This window comes from Sorex fumeus, unplaced genomic scaffold (genome assembly GCF_029834395.1).
Source record: "Sorex fumeus unplaced genomic scaffold, SorFum_2.1 ptg000115l, whole genome shotgun sequence".
Lineage (NCBI taxonomy): Eukaryota > Metazoa > Chordata > Mammalia > Eulipotyphla > Soricidae > Sorex > Sorex fumeus.
Genome location: NW_026606172.1, coordinates 3,200,233 through 3,221,988, shown reverse-complemented (window position 1 = coordinate 3,221,988; position 21,756 = coordinate 3,200,233). Strand labels below are relative to the sequence as shown.

General features: G+C 33.2%; 1 protein-coding gene across 2 annotated transcripts in view; it reads left to right on the top strand.

The window, feature by feature from the left end:
- Positions 1 to 21,756, top strand: part of EPHA3 (EPH receptor A3) — a 398,195-nt gene that overhangs the window by 348,958 nt on the left and 27,481 nt on the right. For both annotated transcript variants that reach the window (XM_056135456.1, XM_056135454.1), the window contains 2 exons: positions 4,002 to 4,063; positions 6,445 to 6,654. In XM_056135456.1, the coding sequence (XP_055991431.1) occupies positions 4,002 to 4,063; positions 6,445 to 6,654 (272 nt within the window). The remainder of the gene's footprint in view (positions 1 to 4,001; positions 4,064 to 6,444; positions 6,655 to 21,756) is intronic.

Genomic DNA, 21,756 nt, shown 5'->3' with positions numbered 1-21,756 from the left:
AGTCAGGAAAAAATATTTTCAAAGGAATATAGTGTGTCGGTGTAACACATGAACAAAAATTTAGGAATATATGTCATTATGAAATCATAGCTAGTAATATGTAGCATTTCGTTGTCATTCATAAATTTAGCTTATGTTAAGAATTCATATTGGCTTAATATTTTGTCATTCAAAAATTTGTAAGAAAAAAATGCACAGAATATAAACTTGCTTTAGTATATCATACATGAAAAATATAGATACCTGACTCTTAAAAATAAACACTGACAATGCAATACCAAAAATCATCCTCAAACCTGTACATATTACATAACCCTGGTACATATTACCTGTACATGTTACATAGTGTAACATTGGAAACATTCTATTTTAAATAGAAACAATATGTTTGAAATCATCTCTATTAAATTTTACTAAGGGTTTTCATCTCACAAGGTAAAAAAATAAATTAAAATTAGACAAGAAAATAAATAAATTGAACCATTTTTCTTCTATCTTCTAGCAGTGGTTCAATGATTAGTAAAATTTGTAAGCTTCCAGTTATAGATGGGACAATGAACTATTGCATCAAACTTATTTGTTCTTAACCCTTAACGATGAAATATCACAATTTTGTCTATACTAATAAGTGACTTAAGAATGAAATTATTTGGTTATAAATTGTTTTTCTCATTTTTAATGGAGTCTTATTTTAGCTAGACACGGAGTAATAATGATTTATTTTTATGTGTACATTCAGTATTGTTTCAAGATTTTTGAGGGCATGCATGATATAAGCAATATCTTTTCTAAGGTAGGTAATAAAATCTTTTTAAAATAAAATTCCACTAACAAAGCATGCAAATTTGGAGATATACTGAATCATGTGCAGATGAGAATGAATTTTGTGAAATAATTTCAAACTGCATTTAATACATGTTGGAACTAGTTTTTCATTACTAGTGCAGGTTTTTCATTTTCTTTAACCCTTGTGATTTTGATTATGAAAAAAAAGGTATTGTTTTCTAAGGTAGACTATTTGTGATTCTGTTTACTCTGTGTCTGTACACTTGGGTTTGCTAAAGCTTTGAAGTTAATGCAAAGCACATGGTCAGTCTTGCCCATCTTAATTGATGTGTTTATAAATACCAAAATTATACTTAAATGCAGCCTGATCTGATTTCTGAATGGTCATGGGGTTTTGGCTTAATTGACTGGTTTGATTTCTCAGCTACTTTTATTTCCCTAGCCAAACATTCTACTATACATGCTAATGAGAAATGAAATGGTCATAAGGCTGGGAGCCAGAAGGAAAGGAATGATAAGCAAAGGTTAGGTAATGCACAAACGAGCAATTGGCCACTGTAATTAAAAGTGGCTGTGTGATGCAAAGTATTTTTGACTACATTTAAGGGATACATTGAATTTTGAGAATAATTTTATTTCTAGAAAAGTGTTAATAAAAATGCAGAGAAATTAATGATTTACAGAGAGCATGAAAATTCAGGATTTTATTTAACCATTCTACCATTTGCATTTTATTATTTATTTATTATTTAGGTCAATTGTCTAGAATCACACTGTAGGCACTTGATATATCAGCTCATTTGAGCTTGAGTTTTACAAAGAAATGTTGAAATTTTCTGTTTTTCATAAATGCTATCAAATCAAATATACATAGAATTTTGAACAAGTAAATTTTAGAGATTTTAGGCTTTGGCACAAAAACATTTTTCAGGCTAGATTATATAGATATATGAATATGATGATATAATTTGAACCCTTCATAAAATTCAATTAGGTTTTTCACTTCCTAACAAATAAGACACATACCTTGTGATATTTTTAACTATTAACTAACTATAGTAAGTTTTGTTTGCTGTTTGGTTGGTTTATTGCTGGATCTCCCAACCAATATTGCCTGCAGGACCTATAATTGAATGCAAGGGCCCAGGAATGCTCAGCTTCTCAGGTTCCTTGGTAGGGGAGATTACTTTTGTTAAGCCAGTGGTACACAAGACCTCCAGAGCTGTAACCAGTGTTGCACAGAACAAGTGGAGGAAGGATTAAATACAAGGTTTTTTCTTTTATTATTTTTTATTAATTAATTGACCATGAGGTACAGTAACAACAATTTCATGTTTAAACTTCAATCATAAGGTCATCAAACACCCATCCCTTCACCAGTGCACGTTTTCTACCACCAAAATCCCCAGTATCCCCCCAGTATCAAATCTTAGATGGACAACGGGAGGACAGTGACCATGACCTGCTGAAAACACAATTGCTATACAATGTGTTTTGTACTACTTTTTACACCTAATGTCAAACAGCGGCCACAAATGCTAGGAATTCTAAGATTTTAATAATTGGGTCTGAAAAATTGCTGCCGCAAGTTGCTCGGGTCTGAAATTCGTTTGTGTGTCTCTGAATCGTGGCCACGTGAAAGCTTAAGTAGATGGTGGGCAGATGTGGCATCATCTTAGCATCCCATCAGGGTGGGGGGAAGGAAGGTGCATTCCTCCCCTGTCCTGAAAGACTTGGGATTTACCATCACCATGACTCATACCTGGTGCTTCTTGCTGGCTTCTAGAAAATGGCGACCACTGAAGCTCTTAAAGAGCAGGCAGAGGGACAACACCTGCCCTCATCTGGAACAGCCCATTGGAGAAGGTCTCTTGCAAAGTCCCAAGCCATCTCTGCCAAAAGTTGCTTGTTTCCGAGATTCATTTGTGTGTCTCTGGATTGTGGCCACGTGACAACTTGAGTAGATGGTGGGCAGATGTGGCAAACCAGGCATTTCTCTCCAGCCTTTTGAACAATACTTAACACAGATCTCCCATATTTGGAAGAGGAGCTATATTTTAAGTTGTCGATTATAGATTTATAAATAAAATGTTATAACAATAATAAAGAGAATTGGTTTTAGACTATGTAGAGATTAAAATCAGTAACAGCCATGTTGAAGATCTTCTCAAATCCTTACTTATTTTATAATTTCATCAAGCTTCTTGGATCCATAGTCAGAAAATGCTGAAACACTAAGGAAATATTGAGGAAACACTCAAATAAAATTAATAAGGATTACTAAAACATAAGTAATGATGAGCAATGAAACTATGTGAAATATGTCAACCCTAAAATAATGTCACATAAACCTATATGGAAAACATTTAGTAATGTTACCACAAACTAATAAAATACACATTTTTAGTATTATTTTTTAGATTTGAAATATATTATGGTTTTAAATGAATGACTTTGAAATTACTTCCACTTATTTTTTGAAAGTATATAAAGTTATATTTTAAACATTGTCCACAGAACATTACACTGCAAAAATTGTCTAAAGTCCTGCCCACACTCAACACTATTATAATTCAGAATAGCTCATAGAATTGATATTCAGCAATTGTCCAAACAATTGCTTATCATTAAACATTTGTTCTATTTCTAAATCCATATATCAGAATACTTAGAACCTTTGTGCCTAATGTTTTTTTTATATTTTAAATGTTTCTAACAAGATAATCAACAGCAAAAAAAATGCATCACAGTGCTTTCAAGATGCAGAATATGCTTTATAATTTAAAAGTTGGGTGATATTGGACAATTTAATTTATAGTAACCACTGTACATATCAGATTTTTCCCGTGTAAAATGGAAATAATTATAATTAATAAGTTTTATGCATAAATTTGACTGACACATATCACATTTACTTATTTTAAGTTCACATATATCTAAATGGTTATTATAAGTGCCGCCAACAGTGACTTTTTCATTTAAATAAACATCAATATATTTTTACTATATAAACCATATCATATTTTTACTATGATACATAATTATTATTCTTACCTGCTTTCTAAAATGTCTATGCATAACCCTTGGAGGTAGAGACTTTGATTTACTTTCTGCCAAAGAAAACACCTGGCAAATACCTCTACAAATAAGTGTATAGATAAAAACTATTAGTTAATATATGACAATGATTCATGATTATATTTCACATTATATAGGTAAACCAGTGATGATTGTCACAGAGTACATGGAAAATGGTTCCTTGGACAGTTTCTTACGTGTAAGTGGATAATTTTATATGTTCATACATTTATTTATGTATGTGTCTGTGCATTTAGATAGAAACTGAATTACTATAATTTTTGGTAATAACAATAATGTTTTTAAAAATTAAGAATTTTTTAAAAATTAAGTTTAAAGCAATTTTTAAAAATTAAGTTTAAATCAAGATTGAAATGTACTGGATAGCAAGATAGGATATATGGGATTCTTATTTATAATATTCAAATGTCTGTCTCATATTTTATAAACAAAATTATGCAGTTTTCTTTAACCTTACTTGTAATTAAAGAGTTACATCTGCAAAGAAATAAATGATAAAATTACAAAGTAAATATGAATAATATATATCATTTTTTGGGGGGTGGTCACACCTGGCGATGCAAGAGAATCACTCCTGGGTCTCACCCAGGAATCACTCCTGGCGGTGCTCGGGGGACCATATGGAATGCTGGGAATTGAACCCCAGGTTGACCGCGTGCAAGGCAAATGCCCTACCTGCTGTGCTATCGCTCCAGCCCCAAATATGAATTATATTGATATAGATCATTCTATTGATAAAAGATAGAACATCTATTGCATAGAACTGTATATTCAGAAAATAGCCTGTGCTATGTAATACCAAAATTTTCTCACTTTAAATCATTTTGTGATATAACTATATATGCATATAGTTATTTAAATCTTGAAATGTCACTGTCACTGTCCTCCTGTTGTTCATCGATTTGCTCGAGGGGGCCCAGTAACGTCTCCAGTGTGACAATTGTTACTGTGTTTGGCATATCAAATACGTCATGGGTAGCTTGCCAGGCTTTGCCGTGCGGGCAAGATATTTTTGGTAGCTTGCCAGGCTCTCTGAGAGGGGCAGAGAAATTGAACTTGGGTCTGCCATGTTGGTCGCTTGCATGGCAAATGCCCTACTGCTGTGCTATTGCTCCAGCCCTTGAAATGTCAGTTTTCAATTATTTTAATAAGTATTTTCAAGAACTAAAACATTTTGTAGAATAAACACTGACAATCACAAGTTGCTACAGGAGAAAAAAAGGACATAGAACTATGTGTCGTAGTTCTTTTTGCCCTGTGTTCATACTGATAGGTACTATGGCAGATAATAGACATACAGGTTGAAACAGAGAAATATAGGGGAGATCTATAGCACAGTAGCACAGTTTACAATCATGGGCCAAAATTCTAAATTTTCTATTAGTGAGACATTTTATTCCTCTGTGTGTGTGTGTGTGTGTGTCTGTATTGTGTATTATTTTAATTGAAATCCAGGTCTTGAGCCAGCAAGGCATGCACTTTGTCACTGAACCACAGGTGTAGCTATGTTCTTTATTTTAATGTTCATGTTTCAAATACAAATTTTAGAGGAAATTATTTTCACAAACTGTCAAAAGCCAACACTTTCCAAAACAGGTAATTAAAACATTATAACAAATACATTTTAAATTCATTTTAAAATAGAGATAGGATAAAAGGTAGGACATTTGCCTGATACATCTGATACATGGCCAAACAGGGTTAATCCCTGGCACACCTGATAATCTTCTGTGCACTGCTAAGAGTGCTCTCTGAGCACAGAGAAAGAAGTAAGCCCTGAGAACTACTGGATGTAACCAACCCACTGCCCCCGTGGAAAAAAATCTCTTAGTATTGGTAGAGCTAGATATAGAATTTTATATTTCTACATGTACCTATTCTATGTATAAATATATATTTATGACTAAATATTTATGCATATATCAATCTGTCAAGTATATAAATAATATATTTCTATTATAAAACAAGTAAATAATTTTTTCTAAATTTTGATCCCTTCAATTTTGTATATTAATACTTTTAATTTTACTACCTGTAGTTAAAGGTTTAATAGAATAACAAATCTTTAGTTATAGTTTTTAATTTGAAATTAGTTACTTGTAATATTCATTGAATTTAACAACTCTTTTAAAGCAATTAATAAAGTATATGGAAATCACGAAAGAATTACCCTCCATAAATAAATTATAACTATTTTATTATTTAATTTTTTTGTTCCTGACTTTAAATTTTCTGAGAAGTTTGTATGTGACATTGTAAAAAATAAAGTCCTAATTTTCACCCTGATTTCAAATAATATAACTTTTTATTACTAAACATTTGGTGATATAGCTACTGTGATATTCTGTTTTGCCATTTGGTAGCCTTTTATTTCATAATTTTATTTGGTGGAACGTCTTAGAACTAAAACGGAAAACAGTTTACTCTTTGGTATGTGAGCTAGTGAGCTCGTTACAGCTTTAGGAAAGAACAAGCTTACCTTGTTCACAAAGTTGTCCCTAATGATTTGTTACATGTTACATGTTACATGATTTGTTACCTTTGTTACATGCTTCTCAGAAACATGACGCGCAGTTTACAGTCATCCAGCTCGTAGGAATGCTTCGAGGGATAGCATCTGGCATGAAGTATCTCTCTGATATGGGCTACGTTCACCGGGACCTCGCAGCAAGGAACATCTTAATCAACAGTAATTTGGTGTGTAAGGTTTCTGATTTTGGACTTTCACGTGTTTTAGAAGATGATCCAGAAGCTGCTTACACAACAAGAGTGAGTATTGTCTTGTCCCATTTTAATCTTTGTTTTCCACTTTGCGTTACGCAGAACAGCAAATAAGTAGAAACCATACCTTCCAGGTATTTTATAGAATTTTATCTCGTTTTTCCCAAAAATAAAATTTACTCTTTAATATTAGGGTGTTATTTTTTTTCCTTTATGTTGGTTACCATTCATAAGTGATGACTTTAATTCTGAATTTCTATGCATTGGTTTAACAGTTCATCCCCTTCCCCACAACAACAACAACAACAAAAAAATACAGTATTCTCAAATGTTTAAATTCCAGTGTTTTATATTTTACCTAACTTTTCAACTGATTCACTCACCTTTACTAAAGTAATAGGATGGAGGGTTGAGTGATAGCATAGCAGGTAGGATACATAGAGTACTTGCCTTTCACTGGCTGATCAGAATCAATTCCAGCATGCCAAATGGTCCTCTAAGCACACCAGGAGTGATGCCTGAGTACAGAGCCCAGAGTAAAAGATTAGGTAAATCTTAATATTCCTATAAAAATAAATATAATTTTAAAACATTGTAAGATTCATGCTTTCAAAAATTATTGTTCATATTATAAACATTTCAAAATCACCTGACATCCTGTTACTTATCAATTTGCTAGAGCAAGCACCAGTAATGTCTCCATTTGTCCCTGTTGTGTGCTAGTGTAGCCCAGAGCCTTTTGCTCTTCCTAGGAACACGAACAGCCTCAAACCAATCATTCAGGGTCTTGACGAAGAAGACAGATCATCTCATAGGTTGGCGGCTACACAATCTTTTGACGTCCAGGGGAATCTATTCGGTAATGACTCTAGTTCAGCAGTAGCCTCCAAATCTCATTACGTGTCCAACCCATCTGATTTTCGACGCCATGGCAAATGAGACAGCATCCCAGATTCTTGATAGTCAACAGAGTTCTGAACTCCAGATTCTTTCTCTCATTTGAGTGAAGCATGATACTCCAAGCATAGCTCTTTCGGTTCTTCTTTGGGAGACCCGAATAGTGTTCTCATCCTGTTTTCGTGGGGCCCAGTTCTCTGACGTGTATGTTAATGCACGAAGAACAGTGGAATCGAAGAGATGTGCCCCGAGCCAGAGATTTTTTGTCCTCTTAGCTCTTCTTTGACGCTCTTGAAGGCGTTCCAAGCCGCTCACTTGCTCCTGCCAACTCAGGTGCCAGGTCATTTGTCATGTTGACTTCTCAACCAAGGTACACATAACTGTTACATTCGGAGATGTTCATCCTGTTGAGAGTGAATGGGATGTCAGGAAGGAGACCGTTTCTCATAAACATTATCTTGTGAGATTCAGCTGTAGTCCGGCCTTTCCATACTCACGGTTGAAGTTGGCCAGCATTTGTGCCGCTTGGACGATGTTTGGTGTTATTAGAACGATGTCATCAGTGAAGTGGAAGTGGTGTAGTTCCCAATCGTCTATCTTCACTCCCATTCGTTCCCATTCCAGTCACGTATGATGTTCTTGAGGGTGGCACTGAAGAGTTTTGGTGAAATGGTATCACCCTGCCAAACCCCTTTGTTGACATCAATGATCACTCCCTGTAGAATGGTGAGATCCTGGTCATGAATCTGGAATACAGCTCATGGAGGATCCTGATGTATTGAGTTTGAATGCGCTCTTTGGCTAAGGTTTCGATGACCACTTGAGTCTCAACAGAATCAAAGGCCTTCTTCAAATCAATGAACGTTAGATAGAGCAGCATCTTTCTTGAACTCCCAAGAAACCTCAATGAGCTTGCTTATTATGGTTATGGTCAATTGTGCTGAATCCTTTTCGGAAACCAGCTTGCTTGCATGGTTGTTCTTCATCTAGTGTTCTGCCAATCCTATTCAGGATGACTCAAGTGAACCGCTTGTAGACGACAGACAACAGGCCATTTTAGACTATTTCCTTATCAAGCACATCTTGAGTATACTTTACTGTCAATAAAAAATTTTAACTTGTTTATTCTTTCAGTTTGATTTATTCTATTAGCACAACATACCATTTTATAGCCAATCTGATTGGGCAAACTGCATTCATACATAATATAGCTTTTTATTATCTATTCTCAAGTGAATTTTTGTTTTATTTTTTCATTAAGGTGAATAGTTTATATGATTATAGTTTTTCAATATTTTAAATGTATTAATTATCAATCTGTCAATAGATATAAATTGGTGATATACTATATTTCTAGAAAACATTTCTTAAGATATATTTTCTATGTCAGATTCTATGAGAAATTATAATCATAGTTCACTAAATTTTCCATAAGATTAGGTGCTATTATGAACATATATTATAAATACATACATATATATTGTGAATATATAATTGTAAATACATATATAGTGAATTGTATCTATGTTGATTTGTATAATCTTTTTAATTTTTTTTTCACTTATTGGGCCACAAGCTGGCAATGCTCAGGGGTTACTCCTGGCCCTACACTCAGGTTTCACTTCTTGTGATGTTCAGGGAACCATATGAGTAATTGATTCCCATGTAGGCAAAGCAAGGCAAACACCCTACTCACTATATTATCTCTCTAGTGACAAATTTGTATATTTTAAATTAAAAATGCGCCTGATTGTTATTTTTTACTTATATTTTTCCTTTATCCTTTACATAATCACTGTGGTTTATAAAGTTGTAATGATTTGTTACATTCAATATTACAACAATCCCACCACCATTGCACCTTCCCACCACCATTTTCTCCAATTTTTCCAACCACCTCTTAAACCTGTCCCCATAGCAGGGCCTCAATAATTGATTTTATATTGCTTGTTATAAAAAATTTTATAAGCACTGTAGCACTGTAGCATTGTCCTCCCGTTGTTTGTTGATTTGCTCGAGCAGGCCCAGTTTGATAAGAGTAATAAAAAAAATTTTCTTTTAGAAGAAAGTGAAGATTGTTGAATCTTATCATGGAGCTATTAAGCCCTCATATAGGAGATTACTAAAATGTTGTCATAGGTTAAGTCTTTGCATTTATATTTTGTCAATCCAGGTTGGTTGCCTTCTATATTACATCCCATCCAATCTACTATGCTACTCCTGATTTATCAGTGTTGTAGAATTTGAGACATTGTTTCAGGAAGTCAAAAAAATTTTAATGGAATGATACAGCTAGAGTTATATTTTTAACTGGGTTGCAACTTTGGGGCATGGACTACCGGGGCTGCTGGAAGCACATAGAAATGTGGAGAGGTAGCCCATCCCCCCAAGAAAACCTGGAGATATCAGTCACAAAACCTGCATACTTGAGTTTTTAAACAGATTAATTTCTGTATCAGAGTGGTCCTGAGCAAAGCAGTATGGTTCGACTGGGAGCATAATGGTGATTTTGCAGTTTGGAGGATTTTGGTGGCGGGGACTCTATTTGGGTGGGTGAAGTGCTCATCTGCAACACCCCAGGGTGTTCTGAATGACTAAACCTTGTGTGTGGATCAGGACAATCTCTGTAACTTTTATCTGGTTACTTATAATATGTTTATTAATAGGTTTATTTGAAATGTCATTTCTTTTGTTGGGGAGGGTGTTGTCACAGCCTACAGGGCTCAGGACTTCCTGTTCTGGCTCAGGAATCAAAAGATTGGGAGATCATATGTGGTGTCAGGGATTGAACTCAGCTCGGCTACATGCAGTGCAAGCACCTTACCTGTTTTACGATGTTTCCAACTCTGAGATATCATTTATGTAAAGATTACTATGATGGAAAATTAAAAAATACATGTAGCACTGCTCAAAGATTACTGCTTTGACAGTAAAGTTTGATTCTTATAACATATTTTTGTGCACTTTCTAAACTAGATAGTTATCATGTTTTTACAGATGCCAAAACTGAGTAATATAAATTTTTGTATATAAAATGATTTCTACTCATCAAAAATTCAGATTTTAGTTATAAATAAATATGGTTCAAAAATCAAACTTCTGATATTTCATGTCAAAGAGCCCAATATGCCTGAAAAGACTTCAAAAACTTAGCCTCATAAATACAGATATGGGGAAGGAGAGATAGAATAGAGAATAGGATGCTTATCTTGAAAGAGGCCAATCCAGGTTTGATCCCTGATATTCCATATATTCTTCTAAGCCCAGCCAGAAGTAATATCCCTGAGTGCAGAGCCAGGAGTCAGCACTGAGCACAACTGAGTATGCCCCACCCCAAAACAAAAAGAAAGCTATACAGAAATAAACAAGCTCAATATTGAGAAGAATATTCCTAGATGTACTAACGTAAGAATTAAAACTCTTCTTAATTTACACATCATTTCCTTATATGCATTCATATATACTTTCATTTTTACTCTGTGGTATATTTTCTTTGTTCATAAACACAAGTATTTTTTAATATGTCTTACATAAGTATAACAAGATAGAGAAGAAAGATTAAGAACATACATAGTGTGTTTGGGGCTGGAGTGATAGCACAGTGGGTAGGGCATTTGCCTTGCACACGGCTGACCTGGTTTGGATTCCCAGCATCCCATATGGTCTCCTGAGCACCGCCAGGAGTAACTCCTGAATGCAGAGCCAGGAGTAACACCTGTGCATCGCCGGGTGTGACCCAAAAAGCAAATAAAAAAAAGAACATACATAGGGTGTTAAAGATATAATTTTAGACAGGATTTTGTAGAAAATATCCTTGATAAAATAAATTTGAATAGAGAATTGTAAGAGTCATGAATTATAAATATTAAGCTAATTTAGCTACTCATTTTATTTTTTCCATTTTGTTTTAATTTGAATTATTAATTTACAATTTAATAAAATAATTTTAATCATTGCTCTGATTACAATAGGCTTTTGAAAACTTAAATGTATATTTACGTATATATATTTTTGAGTAAAAGGTAAAAGGGTAAAGGCCCTCCCGTTGATCGTCGATTTGCTCGAGCGGGCCCAGTAACGTCTCCATTGGAGACTTTGTTGTTACTGTGTCTGGCATATCGAATACTCTCGGTAGCTTGCCGGGCTCTCCGAGAGGGGCAGAGGAATCGAACTCGGGTCGGCCATGTTGGCCGCGTGTAAGGTGAACGCCCTACCCGCTGTGCTATCGCTCCAGCCCATTTTTGAGTAGTATATCTATATTTACAGCTATGGAAAAATTAAATAAAAATAAGAGTATGCAACTAGTAAACATTGCTAGAGATTATCTGGGCTAAGTTATTCCATAATGTCAACTCTAATGCAGAATTAGTTGAAATGAAACAAATTGTGTGTTCAATTTATCTATAAAGAGCAGTTATTGTAGAAATCATGTAGTAAAACTGTTCTCAAAGGATTTTGCAATTCAGTCTTCTAAACTTAATGAATTTAGACAGTTCAAATGAGACATTTGGCTAAAAGCCTGAAATTATCAAGTATTTAACTGGTCTGCTCATTCACTATTGGTTAGGGTTTTCAAGTCTTGATTTCTAGAGAATTCTTGAAATCTCTGGACATTGAGTTCTAATACCTTAAGCCTGCCCCATTTTCTCCCTCTAATTATATCTACAGATATTTCCTTGTTGATTTAAGGAATGCTTTGCTGATCTTTCGTTCACATTGCTGGGGAGATCTGTCAGGTTGTACTAAGAGTTACACAGAACTTTAGAGAGATTATTTCAGTGAACTCTAATTGAGTGTTTAACCTGGAGGCAAATATTGGCTTCTTAGGTTTGAAGTGGAACTATAGTGATAAATCATTTGATTCAAGGGTTTAACATCCATTTATTTTCAGGAACTAAAGTTCATTCACTATAGATAGCAGTAGACAAGGTGAAGGGTAATCCTAGAAGAGTCCCAGGGGAAGCATCTGTTCTAATCCCCAGTATTTCAAATCTAGAGGCCATTGAGAGAATTGTTCCAGCAGATGTTGATTGCCACAAGGATCAAAGACAGATGATCTCCTAGGTAGCAAAAATCTTTCACTTGAACTTTTAAGATTTTTCAAATTCATGTGAAATGCTTCAGATATTCTTAACATACAGGAAAATCTACATCTTGCATTCTAGGCAACTAGTAGTATCCAATAAATGAAAGATAGGACTTCTCAATACTTTGAGATTCAATGAAAAAATAAATGGAAATGACTACAGAAAAAAAGTAAAGTAGTTCATTTACTGTATTTACTGAATAATATCTATTTTCAGTAATAAAATGCAAACATTTAGAAGTGACACATTTTATCAAATACATAGCTTCTTCAGCACACAGCTGTTTACAAATTTCAATCAGGTTTTTAAGACTCAAGACACATGCACATACACACACACATACAGATGCATAGTCTCTATGATTTTATGTTACAGAAACTCATTAAAGAGTTTGAACTTTAAGCACATCAATTTCAATGTTCAAAGAAGCAATAATATAAGTAAATAAATATGTATTCAGTATATCAGTTACTGTATATTTTCAATACAAATCAAAGAAATAATTATTAGTTGAGATTTAGTATCGAATAAGCCAAATATAATAAATTTTAATAAGCTTCCAAGGTTTACCAAAATTATAGACTTGACCAAAGTTGATAGGATCTAATAATTATATTGAGTTAAAATTAATATAATTGCTAATTAATCTAACTAATCTAATTACTGGATTTGTCTTATTGTAAAAAAGTCTCTATTACATGTAATTTATAAGGTTTGTCACAAGCAACATTATTTTAGAATCAGCTCTAGGAGTCTAAAAAAATACGGAAATTTTCTTTATTCATGTGTATTCAAGATAGAACTATGGAATTTGGGAGAGTTAAGGTACATACATCAGCTGAGCCTCTAGAGGTTGAAAAAAACCTTTAAATATTCTTTATGTTTTTGAATGACAATCTATTCTACATAGATACATTAAGAAATTATTTTAACAGTAGAATCAAGTGTGATTTGAGTAGTCAAGATTCATGATTTCAGTTAAACCTAGGAATTTATATGTCACAAATAAGTAAAATTCTTCTTACCATTGCATCTAGCTAGCTGATGACAGATAGGTAGATGATAGATAGATAGATAGATAGATAGATAGATAGATAGATAGATAGATACCAATACATGAATGATTCAGTACTGGGAAAAAATGGTTCAATATTTTAGGTCTGAATTTATAATTACAGACTGCTCTTCAACAGAAAATTTAGCTGTTGTAATTAAGCAGTTGCTCCAGGGAATTGTATAGTTTTCTCAAATACATAAGTATCTTGAGAGACTATGCATACATATAGTGATCAATGAAGTGAGTAATGAAGTAAGTGCTTCATTAAAAATACCTTTAATATTATAAAAGTAGATCTACAGAATATTTTATACTAACTAGCTACACATACCATGTAGAATTTTGCAAGCTGAATAGACTGACCTATTAGGAGTGTATAAACTAAAATTCAGATTTCTATTATTTCAAGTTTTAGCTCATTTATAACAGTTATAATTATGTTATTGTGATAGGAAAGAAACTCAGTAAGACATGACACTATTTATTTTGTTAACTCCAATATTAGAATAGCCCATTGGAGGATGTATTTGGAAGTTATTTGAAAAATGTATCAGACTTCAAAAGTACTTCGCATGTCTACAATTGAAGAGACATTTCTGAATCTAGATAAAAAACATAAAATGTTAGCTAAAATTTTCTTGGGTAGAAGAATGTAAAAAACTATTGGTAATTTTGTGATCATAGTCACGAGCATAAGTATGTCTAAATTCTGCAAAGATTACTTGTAGGAATTTTAATGAAACAAATTCTTGTAAATTCACTTTATTTTTACTTTGAGTCAAGTTTTACAGATGCTCAGCTTGAGTTCCAACATCTTTATCATGAAGTGTGACCAAATTAAAATTTATTGATCCCTGCTATTATTTCACCCATATTTCAAACCAAATTGGACCCTCAAGTGTCCCTGTCCAATTTTTCTAAGCCAATGACAGTTATATTTTGTAGCCATGGATATTGTTAGTTCTTTGAATTAAAAGCTATTTCCAAATAAAGTCTTTGATCACTGGTTCTTTCATTTGATAAAGAAAGTAAAATTTCACTCATGAGGCTAACTTAAGTTCACTATCAGTAAAGTGTTATCAAGCTTCCAAAAAATTAATAAATGAATGAAGGGGAAAATACTGAAAAGAAAACATTTAAAAATAAAAGGGTAAAATCTCAAGAGAGAATATTATATAACATCCTTCAAACTAGCTATCAGATTGAAATGAACAAGGTCATTCTTTTGAAAACTAAAATAGAGATTAAAAATTGTGGAACATTTTCCATAATTACCCATTTTCCATAATTATCACACCATATCTAATGGGGTTCAGACAGTAGGAAACAAATCATAGAGAGAAATAGATATAGATATAGATATAGATATAGATATAGATATAGATATAGATATAGATATATGCCTCTCATAGAGCCCGGCAAGCTAGCGAGAGTATTCTGCCCGCATGGGAGAACGTGGGAAGCTACCCGTTTCGTATTTGGTGTCATATTCGATATACCAAAAACACTAACAATAACGGGTCTCATTTTCCTGACCCTGAAAGAGCCTCCAATCATTGGGAAAGATGAATAAGGAAAGTCTGCTAAAATTTCAGGGCTGGGACGAATGGAGATGTTACTGGCCCCCGCTCAAGTAAATGGATGAGCAATGGGATGATAGTGATACAGTAATACAAATTGTAAGGTAAAAAGTTGTTTTCACCTAGTTTGTATAAAATGGGAGATGGCATTCTGATCCCTATTTTAATTACCCCCCCCAATCTTTCTTACATACCTAAGACAGTAATTCTTAAGAAGGGGAGATTTTGTTAGCTAACAGTTAAGAGTTACATTATCTGGAGACATTTGGGGGAATCTCACAATTGGGAGTATTGTTAACGTGATCTAGTTGGTAGAAACAAAGACTACTACAAAACAACCTAAATTCAGAGGATAGCCCCCAAACAGATCTTTCACCTGTTCTGTAAAAGTCAACTCACTTAATTTTGAGTGAGTACTACTGACTAAAGGACTTGTATTACCCAACATGAGTGAAGAATGTTTCAAGAACGAGAACAGTGATCAAATGGTGACTATTACTTTACAGTCTTTTACCCATATCAAATTATCAGCTTTATGAACCCTGAAAAATACATTACATTTGTGAGAAGAATATGCAATAGAATCACTATCACAATCTTTAAATTTCACAATCTTCCTGTGATTCTAAAACTTTGGGTATTAGACGTGTAACACAACTAATAGTATGCCTCTATAATCGTGATTAAAATTTTATTCTCAATTTCTTTTTCTCTAATACTGAAAATTGTTATATTTAAAGTTTGTCCCCAAGTGTTTTAAAACTTAGAAATTATTTTTTAAATATTGTTTATTTTATGTGCTGGAGCGATAGCACAGTGGGCAGGACGTTTCCCTTGCACACAACCAACATGGTCAACCCAAGTTCAATTCCTCCGCCCCTCTCGGAGAGCCCAGCAAGCTACCTAGAGTATCTTGCCTGCCCAGCAAAGCCTGGCAAGCTCCCCGTTATGTATTCGATATGCCAAACACAGTAACAAGTCTCACAATGTTACTGAGCCCACTCGAGCAAATCAGTGAACAGCAGGGGGACAGTGACAGGGACAGTTTATTTTATAAAGTCATCACTGGAGAAAATTCATATGCATATGCTCCTTGAAACTAAATATATCATATATTTTCATGTACATATTGTATATGAATATTCATCACTCCTAAAAATGTGTATATTTTATATACTTTAAAATTTAAGTTAGCCTCATTCTATAAAGGAAGGAACTATTAGGTGAAAATTATTGATGATATTTTAATTGTGGTAAAGTATCTGCTAGTTTAATATTAGAGTGATGATAAATGAACATTGTTTATGGGGCCAAAATGAAATTTTCATAGAATTCTAGAAACTCTAAAATAACTCCATAAAAAATTCTGTGAAATACTTATAGATTTTTATACACTACAAAATGGTATTCAGTATTTCTTAAATTTACTGTAACTTTATAAAGGAGAATTAGGAGACATATTGCTTATGACTTCCTAATCATAAGCAATGTGATCTTATAAAAGCTACTATGTTATATATTGTTTCAACTTTAATAAATAGAATATCCTGAAAAACTGAATTTTGTATATTGATACAAAAATGAAGTGTATTTTTAAATTGATTATAAATATTAATTCTCCCCCAGTATTATTGGCTAATCTGACTCTATATAAACTGCTAATTATATTCTTTCTCTTCACCTAGAAATAAGATATTACAAACCAGAGAAATATAAATTCAGACTCTTTTAAATTGTGTAAAGTCAGAGATGAATGAGTTAAGGAAGCTGTTTTCTGAGTACTCTTCTTAAGTAGAATAATTGCAGGATAGAAAAGCAGCAGAAGATGGTGTCACCAACTTTTATTTGATTCCTAGTTGTCTCACCAGTGAATCCATATGACCCGGAAGTTTCCATTTATAAATGCGAGCTGGGAACATTTCTCCAAGGGGAGAAAATATGGTACATATTCAGTAAAAAACAAATTCGGGTGAAGATGATTATGTTATTGAGTGTATGCTTTGCATATTTACCAAGATAATATTCAGTTAAACAATTTTTTTCCCTTTAGTAAGCACAGGTTCATGCTGTTTATGTTCAATACAACTGATATTATAATGCATTATCTCTATTGAATATTCATTCCTTGAGAAAAGCATTTTCAAAAACTTGGTTTCAAATTATAGAAATAAGAATGGCAGGATTACTTATTTAGTATTTTTGTCATTGGCAGTGGACTTATCATACACAAAGCAAATAATAAAGTGCCCAAGTTTTAAGAAATATTCAAATGATTCACCCTTTTTTCCTTCCAATTTGTTTCCATGGTAATATATTCGTATTACTGGTATGAAAAATTTATTAAATAAGACAGCAAAAATTTCTTTTAAGCAGAAATTTTCTTTAAATTTAACATTTTCTACTATGACTGATAGAATAAGTGACACCAAAATGAATTAGCTTTCCCCCCAGTTGACAAACAACATGATATTTTTCTGATTTTAAATAAAAGAAAAATAGTCACCATTGCCCATAACTAATTTGAAATAAAACGGTGGCAGGGATTTTTAACCAGCATACTATTGATAGAATTTTAGGGAAGATGATAAGTATATTTTATTGTCTGCTAGGGTTTTCTCTGTGATAGATGGCATCATTTACCAGACTGCAGTTTGTAAATGGGGTAGGATGAGGGTCATGAATTTGTAAGTCTGTGAGTTCGCTGAACAATGAGCTGAAACAGAGTCATGAAACATTGCACTTTGCAAACTACCTTAAATGCTGATGATTTAATGCCAATCTTTGACTCTTGGGTTGAGTGTAACATATTTAGAATTAAAAAAAATAATAAATCAGCTTGTCCAACTTTTTTTTGCCTTCAAATAAGAAATTCAACGTTTGATATAGATAGTAGCTAGAGAAAAGCTTAGATTAAACATCAGAATGACAAACAAGTAAAAAGGCCAAAATCTGTATTTCAAATCTAATAAATATCTAACAAATGGAAAAATTTTGCGATTTCCCAGATGATAACTATTCAATGTGACATATTTTTCCAAAGTAACACAGTGCACTGAAACATTTTATTTTGTCAAGAGTTAGTGTAACTTGGAACCCCCAAATGTCGGTGTAATACAAGTAAAATAAAATGTACAAATCATTTGATCAGCCAATAAATTCCAGAAATTGTTATAAAGTATTTTCTACCCATAATGTGTTTATATGCATATATTCTGCAGACTATATCAATATTAAAATATAGTAGCAAGATAATAAAATTAAAAATGTAATTGTTTGCAGACAAATTTATAACTTTCCTGAGCTAGGAAGGGTAAATTGCTCATGAGGAAAGGAATCATACCTTATAAGTACAAAGAACCGATTTCAATTCCTGCACTGAATAGTTTCTGAACATTACCTGGAGCAGCCTCTAGGTTTCCTGAGCACTGCTTAGGAGGTCTCCCAAAATAGATACTGCATCATACATTATAAAATGTATCTTTAGATTTTGTGTGAGTTTTAGACAATGATTTTATAATATTAATAGTATTTGTTTGGAAATACACACACACACACACACACACACACACACGAAAACATGAATATGTAGCAATGGAAGAAAACACTGTACAAATTCCAGTTAAGCGATGGCAGAGACTAAGGATTCTGCTGTGAGAATTAGCGGGGTGATCACTATCATTAACATGACTCTGATTAATATTTTGTGCATACTCCAAACTCCACATGAAAACTTTTTCAGAATAAACACAGGTGTGGCCATGTATTTTTTCCAAATGGCCACTTTTTAGTATCTCAAGAAAGTCTATTAAAGTTCAATTGATGCTCTTCTCTGGAAAATAGTGATACAGCTTTTAAGCTGAAGTATCTTAGACATATTTCACTTGAATACTGGTTGCAGTGAAACTTAATCAATTGACTCCTTGATCATGAATGTCATCAGTTTATTTTCCTCTGGTATGGATTTCATTTCAACAAGGAAATTTGGTAAAGTGGCACATTTATATGTCCTGTATTTCCAAATAGATACAAAGTTTTCAGCACAGGAAAGATTTTTCTTTTTCAGTGCCTTTTTATATAATCAGTAATTTTCTTCTGGACACTGTAAGATAATGGAAAATAATATGTGGCAAAGATAGAGTATTTTACTGATATTCTTACATATCATCTTTCCATTGCCCCATGAATACAGCTTTGTTTTACTTCTGTTAACTTCCAGAAATCTTTATACAAGGGAAAATTAACCAGTGATTCAATTTACTTTCTGAATATATTTAGTTACAAGCTACATGCATAGATCTTTTATTATCAAAGTTTAGAGATGATGCTGTAAGTCTTGAACTTGGCCTAGGAACAGAAAAGGCACAGAAAAATAAATGAAGGGATACAAATTATTGTTACTTTTAGGATTGAGTTTTCTAAACGGAAGGGAAATAATCCACTAAATAAATTAGGAAGAAGGAATATTTCAGGAATTATAGAGAAAAGTGAAAACAAACTGTACAAACCACAGAGAAGGAAGTGAATGAGTATGAGTGAGAGAGAAAAGAAAGGAGAGGATCTGGATTTTATTCCTTCTCTTCTTCAGGACTAGAAAAGTTTTCAATTCCTTTTTTTTGGTTCTAAACCATCACTCTCCATTTACATTGAACTCTGTATTATCTCTCAGCAACTCCAAGTCTCTGTATTCTTGCTCTTATCCCTCCAATTTGATTAATTTTATTCTACTATAATGAATCACCAACTACCCTAAGTCTCCTGGCTTCTTAAGAAGGTGTTGTTGATTAATCTGCCTTCTGTATCTTGTCTATATATGTTTTTTTCTTGTCTATATTTTTATGCCTTCCTCAAAACCAGTTGTAAACTCAGCTGGCCATATCCATCTGAAACCTTCATGGATCTGACTACATGTTCTCTGCACACACACACACTGTAGCACTGTCCTCCCATTGTTCATTGATTTGCTCGAGTGGGCCCAATAACAATATGAGACTTTCTGTTACTATGTTTGGCATATCAAATACAACACCTTTAGCTTGCCATGCTTTGCTACTCTCGGTAGCTTTCCAGCCTTCCAAGAGGGGCGGAGGAATCGAACTTGGGTTGGCCTGACAAGACAAACTCCCTACCCGCTGTGCTATCACTCCAGCCCACACAGAAACACACCCACAAAAGTATGTATATGTGAGAACATAAAAGAGAAGCATAGTTTATTAAAATATTTAAGTTACATATACCACTCTCTTCTGAAGACTAAAACCTGTTCAGTTATCCTGTGATTAAATCATAATTTGACCTATTAACAGCTTTTCTCATTAGGGGTGTCTACATACACTTGTATAATTATACTAGAAACAGTTCTTCTATAATACCTATTTTCTTCACTTGTGCTTTGATGTGTATCATTTCTTGGAACAATATGGAAACTAATATTTGCAGAACTGTTCCTATATGCAGGAAACCATGCTCAGAAATTTACTTAAATGTATCATTATTACATTGATACATTTACTTAAATGTATCATTTATTCCTATTGCAATCTGTTAACTTGCACTTATACTATCCTAAATAATAGATAAGAAAATTCAGGAAGAATGAGCATCTCCTAAATGGCTTATCCAGTTTTCTTAAGCCACTTATTTCCCTTGAGTATCATCTCAAAACCAAGGAAGTGTTGGTGGAGCTACAAAATCAATAGAAATCATTTTTTGAATGGGGCTTAAGATTTTTGTGATGTAAATTGGTGTAAGATAATATATATATATATATATATGTATACACACACTCTATACTATAATACTGTAATCTTCTCTCAAAGGTCAATTCACAGGTCAGGTCCTCAATCTCTCTAGAAGAATTTCAGCGCTGTGTGCTCATCACAGCAGCCTATTTACTTCTATTTCATGTGATATATAGGGTCCTATTTAGTATCGCCTAGAGCTTTTGAAAAAATATAAACCCTGTAATACTCTGGAACTTCAGAACCTGAATTTTCAGCTTAGTAGAGGCTATTCTCTGGTAACTCACATACATTGTAAAGTTTGAGAAGCAAAGCATTAGAGCTTTCCTTCTTTCTCCATATATTGATGCACAATAACTAATTATCTTGATATTTTCCAAACAGAAGGGCTAGTATATTATTTATAAATGTCTTATGCAGAGTGACTAGTTTAATATTTCCCATATGCTCGCTACTCGACATGTCTTTATTAAATGTATTTATTAAACTGAGAGCAAATTCCAAGGGAATTATACCTTTATATCTCCCATAACTCATAAAAGCAATATCCTCCCTTACTTTATAAGTTATGAGGATTAAGTTATTTTATCTAGTTCAGATAGTACCCACTTAGTATATAGAATGCACTGCAGGGATTAATAATGGGGAGAGACACTGAATACGCTAATAAAGATTGATTAATATATAGCAAAAAGACTTTTGTAGCAGAGTTTTATTTTGGATTTATTTAGTAAAATATCTAAAAGGATTTTTGTGTAAAGGAGTAGTATAAGTTATCTATGCATACTAAC